General features: G+C 30.5%; 1 protein-coding gene across 1 annotated transcript; it reads right to left on the bottom strand.

Annotated features, from left to right (window-relative positions):
• Positions 1-4,060: 4,060 nt before the first annotated feature.
• LOC114384427 (heat stress transcription factor B-4b-like) lies at positions 4,061-5,562 on the bottom strand. Its single transcript, XM_028344091.1, has 2 exons — positions 5,195-5,562; positions 4,061-4,835 (listed from the first exon to the last, which is right to left on the bottom strand). Exons 1-2 carry the CDS (start codon positions 5,444-5,446, stop codon positions 4,275-4,277), a joined length of 813 nt encoding a protein of 270 aa, XP_028199892.1. The 5' UTR covers positions 5,447-5,562; the 3' UTR covers positions 4,061-4,274.
• Between the last annotated feature and the right edge of the window lie 5,359 nt (positions 5,563-10,921).

The following is a 10,921-nucleotide window of genomic DNA, read 5'->3' as shown; positions in this document are numbered from 1 at the left end:
GATTGGTATAATAGATATTAGATAATTTCTTCATTAATATCCTAATCCTTAAGCTATTTGATGGCAAAAATCTATGATTCTTCCTAACAAGTGCTCTTAATTCTTTAACTAAAAAAGGTCACAGTTTTTTTTATGCATGGCCTTTTTCTTTGACTTGGTTGGACCAACAATAGTAATTACTTTGTGCTGATGATAGTAGTGCTCAGCATTTTCAGTTTGGACTAGATTTTGTAACAATGGAAAATCAAATGGGAGGGATTGGTACATAATTGTACTCACGCAATATTAGAGTCAAGAAGTAGTGCCGTGACCAAGCATTATTAATTTAAGGGATTCCACAAATGTCAAACACTTAAACGCTGGTGACTTTATTGTTATTCCTTCATTTTTGTTTGTGATAAAACTTAAAAGCAATGAATGTAGTTTAGTAGTTTCTGTCCTTTGAGTGTGGTCAGGTCAACAATTGGGGTTGGATCAAGAGAGTGAAGTCTTTTTCTGTCGAATTGAATTTCAATGGTGGATAATTAAGGCTAAAGCAAGCTCACCTTGTTAGCACAAAAAGTAGTAGTCCTACAAGTTTGACATATTTGAAAAGAAACATTTTCCTTGATCTATGAAGTGGGCAACGTTGCTCAAGGAACGCACTGTTAAAAAATTGCCCTTGAAATGGGGTGCGATCACTTAGCACAATAGGGAATGAATTGTAGTACAAAAGTGGTTCCCTTGTGATAGGCATATAATGTTTCACAATTTTCGTGGCATTGAGTGGGTTGTGATGGTACAAGTAATAATGCTGGGTTAGAACTTGTAAGTTAGAATTTTCATCAACCAAGCAATTGGGTTGATATATAATGTTGTCCTTTGGGTGTCATGACATTTGCAAGAGAAACCCAGAAATCTTATCTAAATGCATATGCATGTTTAGACAAAAGGCCAAATTGATAATTCACAATGTCAGTAACCGTAAGCTGACACATCCTCTTTTAGAGAAGTCGCTTTTGTGTGAGTGTTTTTTTTCTTCCTTCTTTTTATTGTATCATTTTTCATTTTGGGTCATGGAGCAAATGATATAAACAAAATTTTCATTTCTTCATGTTGATCATGAGTGAAATAGAAAGTATGCATATGTATGATTTAAGCATATCCTCTTCGGTTAATTGCTTTGATATTCCACTAAGGGATACAATCTTTTGGTGTTTGTCCCCTAAAGTTTGAACATCACATCCATCAAGCCCCCACCACCTTTGAACTCACCTACCCCACACATTTGTCCATACAAAATGATCACTTTCCCTATCTATGAATGTGAACTGTATTTGTGCCAGATGCTAAAACAGTCAACTTACATTTCTAGATGATTTTTATTCGCACTTTTAGTTGGTCCCTGTGAATTTTTTATATATAAATATAAATTGTTCGTGTGATTTTTAAAATGAGTATCCAATTGAGCCCTGTATATCCAGGCCTCTTAGGCCCAATCTTTCTGCCAAATAAAATCCAGTAATGCAGGATTTTGGGCTTGAATGGGATTGGGCTTGTACGTGGAGTTTGGAGTTGTTGCTTCCTGCACTTACCTAGTGGCTCTGCACTCTTTTCGGAATATTTTTTTGACCTTCCGGATTGGTCATTTTGGAAGACAAAAAGGAAGTGCATTCTGGAAAGTAATTTTACATTTTGGAAGGCATAAATGGAGTGTAGGAAGCAATTGCAGGAGTAATATCTACAAGACTATTAATAAGAGTTAGGTTCTTGATCTGTGAAAAAAAAAGTTTGATTCTTTAGCAATGGCTTAGCATTGGCCACTTCTTCTCGCACCCCAACAATCTGAGCCTATATACCTTGTAAATTCTAGATTAGATAATTCGGAATATAAAACCTTCATTTTGAATTAACCCTTTCATAGTAAAAGAGGGTGTAAACTGAAATTGATGGAGGTGTATGAAGAAGAGGCCCTCAGCAATAAGCAAGAGAAGTGAAGGGTTTTTTTCAGATAAGAGAAGGAAGTGAAGTTGAATAATGAAGTTTCATTATTTCTGGTGCCAGGACACAAAGACTTTAAAAATGTAAGGTGATGCTTGATTTGAGTATTTATTTTTGAAAATAATTTTAATTTTAAAATTTTTAAGATTTAAAAAATAAAGATAAAAAAGAAATTACTTTAAAGTGTCATATTTTCACTTCTTTTAAAAAAAAACTGAAAATATTAATGTTATTTTTAGTTTTGGATCTGTTTTTTGAAAATATTTTCAGGAAAAATGTTTGCTAAATTTTAAACAAACATAATTATGATAAATTGTAAACAAATATCACTGGGCTTAAGAAACGAGAAATTGATAGGATTAAAAGAAAGTGAATTGTTTTTTTTTTTTTATATCAAAAGTGAATTCTTTTGTACGATGAAAAAACATTATTACAAATATACAATGAGAAACCAATGTGTATTAGAAAATGTTAATAATACACTTTTTAACACATTCTTTAATTAATTAAAATTGACTTAAAAATACAAAATTTATTTAGGTTCTACTTCATATTTAATAAGGCCCCTTTATGATTTCGTAACTTCTAATATTTTTACAGTAAAAAAATTCTAATATTTTTATAACTAAAGATTACAAAAATAACTATGATAAATAATTTATGACTTTGATTTGATTATTATCAATGTAATCTGTCATATTTAGGCGAGACTTAATATATATCTATTTTTAGATTTTTACCATTTTTAAATATTCTTGCCTTTTTGTTCTTTTTTTTTTAATTTTACACAAGCCACCATAAATTAGTCATCAAAAATATTTTTTCTAAAGAAAAAAATAGTGATAAGCAGACTAAATTTGCATTATAGTAATTTTCCTTTTGAAGCTGGAGATGATTGTAAAAAATTTCTGATGAATTTTAAAGAATTGAATGAGTTAACGCATTTTATTTTCAAGTTAGTTTATTTAATTTCATTTTTGGGTTCTAACTTGTCAGTCACACAATGTTCTTGTTTGTTTATTTAATTTCTCTTATAGCCTGTTAAAAAGCTAAAAAGTGTGTATAGTTTGTATTGGTGAAGTCTCAACTAGATATATGTGATTTTGTGTTGCAAAAGACTAACTTTGCGACTTGACAAACCATACACTGTTTACAACGGTTGAAAGAAGAATTGCACCCATTAAGATTCCAAGATACAAATGGACACCAAATTTTTTATTTGAACATAAAAATAATGTAAAATAATATTATATATAGTACGTTAAATATGTTAGAGTTAGAGTTAGAGATTAATTTTTTTTTTACATGAAAGAGTTTAATTTTTTATACACGGTTTTATTGTATAATTTTACACAGCCAATTAATTAGAAATTATCATTAATATAAATTTTAATTTATTAATTATTATAAAAAACAATAAATCTATTATATATTATAAAATATTTTACACTATCAATACATACATTATTTACTCAATATATTATTCTTCTATACAACAGTTTTTTTACAAATCATCTTTAATTTTTTTTCTTACATTCCTTTTTTTTCGTTTTTTTATTTATTTTCTTATATACAAAAGATGCTGTGAGAAGATATTATAAAAATAATGTATTACTTCATATAATTATTTTTATCTTTCACTTTTTTTCCGTCATATATACATGTCTCAAAAAATACACTTGAAAATCAAAGTTGAAAAAATATTGTCTTCCATTTTTAATCATTTCCTAGGCTCAAATGTCTTTTCTATCAGAGGAGCTAGCGTACTATAGAATCAGCATTTGAGAAGTATTGGCAGGAATAGTTGTCATTTTGTAGTCACTACTTTGGATCCTTTCTTCCTGGAAGTGTTGGAATTGGTTCCCCGGTAAATAATATGTAATGTGTTACATAAAAGGGCAGCAACCTTAACATGTTGGTGGTTGTTATTATAGTAAAAGAAATTATATGATGATATTTTTCTTATTTGTCGGGATGGAAAACATTGTGAAAAGATTTATAATAATTCACATATTTTGTTCAATCAATTAAACTTATCATATTAGAAAGAAAGAAGAAAATAGGGAGAAATAAAAAAAAATGATAAAAAAGTAATTAATTAACAAGCTATTTTTATTTTTGATTTCCGAAACATATCTACTAGAAAATTCTAAAGAAACAACAATCTAGTTAATCTGAACACAAGCCTCTTCTATACAATGCTTCTCTTCAAATGTCAACAAAATCATGAATCAGACCTTGCCCAATACAAGAAGCTGATAATCATCATGTAAAGTTCTTCTGACTATGAAGTACTATTCTCGTTGATCAAGGTTACCTGGGTGCAATCTCTTTTTGCCACAAAGAGGAACACCAAAGAGCTTCACAGAACTATTAGGCTCGTCACTAGAAGTTCCCAAAGACTTCTCCGTAATCCGGCTCTTGGCTGGTCTAATAACATTTGGTGATGAATCCAATTCCAGCAGCTTCAGAATAGCACTTCTGCTTCTTTGTTCATCATAGGAAGCAGGACTTACATGGTTTTGGATGAAATATATGATGTCATTGTATAGGTTCTTCATGTGAGTGAGTTCTGATAAGAGCATCAAGTTCTTTCTCCTCAGTCTTTGGTTGTCCTCAGAAAGTGCTGTTAAGATGTCAATGCCTGGTTTAGGAGATGGTAATGGGGGAGTATCAATCCAGCACATATTTTCCTCTGGCTGAAGAAGATGTGGTGGTTGGTCATGCATGTGGTAGTGTTGTTGATAGTGGTGAGGGGTTTTCCTCCTGTGGATTTCACATAAAAGGTGCTTAGCTCCTTTTCTGAAGTATTCATTTGCAAACTCCCATCTATCAGCAGCTACCTTCTTGAAACCCTGAAAAAGAAAAGAAAAGGAAAGGTATATATATGTGTGTATGCTGTTTTACAAACATGAGTTAATCATGAAGCTTGTGTAGCTAGCTAGGTAATCATAAGTTAGTCTTATAGTTCAAATAGTTAAGGAAAATACTTTTGAAGTTTTAATTTTATACTACAAAAGATTCCATTTCCTAACTCTTCTGAATTAGTAATTTGATTAGGCTAACTTTGTCAAGAAGTGTAGCACAAAAACAATAATCTTCTGAATTGGTAATATGATTAGGCTAACTTTGTCAAGAAGTGTATCACAAAAGCAATAATGAAGGATAGATCAGAACCAAAAAAGTTATATATATAGAAGAGATGGATTCTCACATAGGTATTTAGCTGCCTAACAAAGCTTGAGAAGTTGTTGTGCTTGAAATAGTTGGGAAGAAGATCTCTAGCAAATTCTGGGGGCCTCCTCACAACAAATGTAGTTTCATCATCACCCCAAGACACAATGTGGTCAGTGCGAGGGTCATCAACAAGTTGGTATGTCTTTGTCAGAAAGGGAGCAGGCACTGACTTGTGAGATTCCATAGTGAACACCATGCTATCTTCACACCTGTCTAGTGTGAAAGCCATCACTGAATTACCAAATAGTGCTAGCTGCTTCCAATATTATTCTTTGATGGTACTCTCCTTTTCATTCACTTTTTGCACACCACCAAGTTTTAAAGAACCTCTCTCACTCTCTATCATATTATAATTTGAAAAATGATTCATGGACACTTATGTGCTACTAGACACTTAGACAGAGATAGAGACAAATGAAAGAAAAAAGTAAATATGATAGTTAAAATGATGTGATAAAAACAGAAAGATAAAAGAAATAAAAAGTGTTAACTAAGTGTATACACACTAATTATGTTGATATTCATATATCATTACTCTTATAATTTTACAGCTTTATGCAACAGAAACATATGACATACTACTTAAATAACTATTCTTTGTCCGACCCCCTCTATTATGTCTGTTGTTTACTAACTTTAAGAAGCATATGACCATGTCAGTAAAAACAATGCATTTTCTAGGATAGGATATAATTAATAAGATCCAATGAGCTATTGATTAGCTATTGATTGTTCTCTTGGATGCAATAGTAGTGGGTTGTGATGCCTCTAGAGATGTGAGCTACTTACTATTTTATTTTGGAGGAAAAACAGTGGGATATATTTTTATAAGATATTCTCCAAAATTTGGAGAGGTGTATGGGGATATATTAATCAAAACTTAAAATGTACTGATCGAGATGGGGTTGTTAGATCATTTCATTTGAGTTTGAAGTTAAAAAAAAAATGTAAAGACTGCATAATACAGTGATTTTTTATGGATACAAAGATCTCATGTCCTCCGCAAATTCCTAGAACAATAATTAAATTGAAAGGTGATATTTTAAGTATTTCTTTCTTTATAACACATACTATTGTGTGGAACTAAAACTTGGAAGGTTGCGATAGTCCTCCAACTTAAAGAGAAAAATACTTACTTTTATGTATATTCATTGGCCCACTATTATATATGAATGTCAGAAGTTGTTCAATTTGTTGGTCCCTCCCTCTCCTCCACCCTCGTCTTTACTTGGAAACTAGAACCAAAGCCTGCTTTGCTACATATTTTTTTTCCAATAAAAGAGGAGAGATTCTCAACTTCTCATGCTTTTTGGCATCTGTAATAGAGAATTAATTTGTTAATTGGACTGATCTGTTTTGTATTAAATTTTAATCATATATATAGGTTCCCCTGAATGATACCTATGTAAAATTTCCATCCAAAATGAATAGTTAGAAGCCTGAAAGGAAGTATATGACTATATGGAAACAAGCCATTTTATTTTTGAATAATGATTCTTTCATGATACTTGAATGTTGAAACACATCACTTCACATTATAGATAAAAAAAGAAGATAAACTAAACTATAAAATGTTACATGAAACTATATGCATATGGCACTATTTTTTACTTTTCATCATCAAATATTCATATCTAGCAAGATCATTCATGATTATCATTTACACATAAGCGAGGATCAGTAGTACTGTTCTTCCTTCTTTGGTTTAATCTCATCCATGCTTCAACAATCCCATTCAAATAAAGTACTAATAAGGATTGATGGGATAGAAACTTTCTTAGATCACCCAAATCATGACTTTTTGATTTCCAGCTTGAGAAAAGTAGTGTCTCAGAAACCAGAAAAGATAAACACTGTTCAAGAATTATGTGGTTGTAATTTTCCTTTTTTTTTTCCAGCTATCATGTCCATCCCGCCCTTTATTTTCTGAAGAAATACCTTTTCTTCTTTTATAGGGATATTTGTGGGGATCACTGTTGGGTTGTGATCACGAGGATCACCATTTTAAATCTTTTCCCACTACAGCTATATGTCAAAGTTTGCCTCCTGTACATAACTATAGAACATAATAGAAATAAGGCTATTATATAAATTGTAAACACTCAAAGTGCTTTGTACCTAGTTTTCAAGGTAGAACATTCTGACCTTTATTCAATTTTGTACAATCCAAAAGCACACCCGTGACCTAGACATATAGAAGATGTAGCTCCTTCTAGTAATCAATCATGGAATAATGTATTTATATATACACCGCTCAATTCTTATATAAGTGAATCTTCTGTCATTTGACTAGATAAGGTATATATATTAATTTCTATTTTCAATGCTATGCCTAATTACATTAGAGAAGGAAGAAAATGATGTTGTGCACAACCTTCTAGCTCTAGATTCCATTGTTGGAGACATTCATCACTTTCTTTCTAGTTTGTTTCTTTTTTAATTTCCACACTCTTCTTTTCTTTCTCACTTTTGCTTTGAAAATGTATGTGTTGAAATTAAGTGAGAATACTTTAGCTAGCTCCATTTTCTCATCCAAGCATCTCTTTTTGAGTCTTGAATTTTTGGTGGTCAAAGTATAGCTAGGAAGCCTCTAAAATACCCTGCATCACACTGCTAAGAATCTGAAAGATCCAAATAAATATCTCAATAATGAGAAGATTATATTCTAAGTTAATCTTACCAACACCTACAGTTTCCAGTAAAAATGGGCAATATATGTTGTTGCATCACATGATCTATCTCCATCCATGTGACCCACTGCATGCCTTTTTAGAGAGAAAGAGAGAGAGTTTTGTCTTTTATGTATCATGCACAAATCTAAATGCATAACATGTGAAGATCAGCATGTGGCAACTAAATTAAATAGAGAAGAAGATGTCTCCAAAAGTGACTATTATTGGATTAATTAGAAAAAAGGGGAGGTTTGAAAGTTTAGTGGTTTTTGTAAAAGTTAAGACCGAGGTTAAATTGCATGATTTCTCCTTTGAAATTTGAAGAACAGAAACTGTGGCTCTTCTTAAATATATGTTCGATCTTTGGAAGTTCAAGAGTTTTGAAGACCAATAACCATACTTTTTTTTTTGTTTTACGCTAAGTGTATCTCTGAACCGATAGTCAGAGATTAAATTCCTTCGAAGTGTATTAGCCCAAAATATGATTTTGTTGATCAGGCTCGTTTGCATCATGTATAGTACTACATATGGAGAATTAATTCTACTGAACTCAGCTTCATTATTTTTCAAATTCAGTTAAAAAAAATAAAACATAAACTAATGGTTTTAAGTTATATATGATGTGGACAATGAAATCAAACGTTTGCAGAGGAAGTTAGATTCAATTCTTCTTTTTGTTTTCTTTGTTGTAATAAAACTAAGAAACTAATAAAGATTAATTAGCAATAGTTTACAGTAGTCGAGAGGCTTTGAGTCATATAGTCTTTGGTATTGTGAAAATTTGAATAATATATCAAAATTTCATTCTTTTCCTTTTGTTGTTATGGTGAAGTTACTAATAAGGTAAACATTGGCAGGAATGCAGATAATACAATATTCATAATAGAATAGAATGAAAAATAATGTGTCAATACATATATCATGTGTGGTTTATATTTTATATATACTCCACCGGCTTTTCTTACATATCCTCATCCTTAGTGGGCGAGAAACTATTCTTTTTTTGAAAAGAAAATCTTAGTGGGGGGTTCTGATTTGATGTTTTCTACCTTAATAAAGTCATATGAATCATATATGTGCTTCCTGCGAAGGAGTGCTTCATTACTACATGAAGAATTCACCTCCACATCTCAGCCAAATGATGAAAATTCACATGCGGAGGACAATGCAAGCAAGCTTTAGTCTATCAACCATTTATATGTAAAATAATTGTTCCTATTACTTGGATTTTTGCATCATTACCTCTCATGCATTTGTCTCGCCAGTGGTGTTACGTTCACACTATATATCTCTCTTTTCCTGTTAATAAGGTCCCATGTATATAAAATATTATTTTGTCGCGCATAACTTTCTTTTCATTGAAAAATTATCCACTGGAAAATACTATATATATGTGATTGATTATATATCATTATTCTTTTTATTTCATTATTTTTAATTACATTGTATATATGCACATACATTCTTCGTATAAAAATGATGATAAATTGGTGAAAGGTTGTAATGTAAGAAAAATAAGACGGAACTAAGATTAAGATATGTTTACAATATTATTGTGTCTTTATTGAAAGTGGTTTTGGTATAGAATATGACCAAAGAATTATTGTCAGAAGCAGTAATCACCACACCAAGCATTTTCCTTTCTCTTTTTCTCTGAAGAACTTTGTTATTTAGGGGGAATAAAAGGTGAAAAAGTGATGGTTAGTGGAGAGAGGAGCTTGAAAGACAAAATGCAAAGAGAGAGGAGCATGGTGTTCTTTCTACCTAGGAAAGACAACAATTTAGGTCAAGCAGTGTGCAGAAAGCAAAGAACATTAGAAAAATTCAGGCTGGTCGTGTATTTAAAAGTAAATGGAAAGGGCAATTTCATAGGCTTTTAACCTTTCACTCTCTTCCATGTCTGCATGCATACATTTTGTTAATCTTTAGCAACTTAGGTACCCTTTGCTTCCTTTATTTTTTTTCCTCGTGACAGTCAAAGTAATGCCGTAATGCATTTTTGCAACGCAAAGTAGGCATGCCATTTAATTCCTCGTGATTATCAATTGTTCGAATTTAGCTCCGATGCCAAGATTTTGATTTTTGTACGTTTTTAATTTTATATTTAAGAGTTTAACATATAAATAATTTATGGGCTACACCATTTGGAGACTGGATAAAACACTTGATTCCTTTTTTCCTTTCTTGTAATTTTTTTTTCTAGTGAAGACAATTAACAAAAGATGAATGATAATATATTTAGATCTTTTCCTTTTGATATATTCTTCATTATCCACCCGTGTAATAACATAAAGTCCTCACTCTTTAGATTAAAATAATCTAATAGTGTACTATATTTAGATATGATTCCATCGCTAAGCACTTTATATATATATATATATATATATATATATATATATATAATTATGAATTAATTTTTTGTTTTTAAATCTCTGTTACTTATACACTAAATTTTTTATATTTAGGTCCCTTTTACATTAAATTTCCTTTCCTTTCTACAAATTTTACTACTTATATTCTCATATTCATTGTTTTTTAGTTTAATTTTTACATTAAATTTATTTCTTTCTCGAATCTAAGTGTTCCACTCATATATTAAATTAGAGTACATTATCTTAAAAACTTGATTTTAAGTCTTCATTCTTTTTTTTTTTTAAAAAAAACACCTTATTAACTGTTCTTCTTTCAAATAAATTATACATGCTTCGTTACAAGTTTAATTTTTTTTCTTTCAATATATATTTCTTTTACCTGAATTAATTATGCATAATATCATTTATAATTATAAATATTTTTTCCTTTCAAGTTATACTTTTTAAATTTTATCTATATTCAGAATATTTGTATAATATAATATAAACTAGTTTGTTCCTGTTGAAATAAACGCACATTTATGGAAAGTAAATTTATATTCTTGCGCACCTAAACTACAACCAATTTTTAAGATATTTGAAATCAAATTACACCTTTTTTGGTTAAATAATTTTTTGTTACAATTCAACCTCTGTAAGATACAAAATTTATTTGAAATC

Source organism: Glycine soja, chromosome 14 (genome assembly GCF_004193775.1).
Source record: "Glycine soja cultivar W05 chromosome 14, ASM419377v2, whole genome shotgun sequence".
NCBI classification, from domain to species: domain Eukaryota; kingdom Viridiplantae; phylum Streptophyta; class Magnoliopsida; order Fabales; family Fabaceae; genus Glycine; species Glycine soja.
This window is presented reverse-complemented; position numbering and strand designations above follow the sequence as displayed.

What these genes read in the sequence shown, in the direction of transcription:
- LOC114384427 (XM_028344091.1), bottom strand. Translation starts at nt 5,446, where the DNA reads ATGGCTTTCACACTAGACAGGTGTGAAGATAGCATGGTGTTCACTATG. An exon ending in TTAGGCAGCTAAATACCTAT is followed by an intron (nt 4,836 to 5,194) that starts GTGAGAATCCAT and finishes TTTCTTTTTCAG; the next exon opens with GGTTTCAAGAAGGTAGCTGC.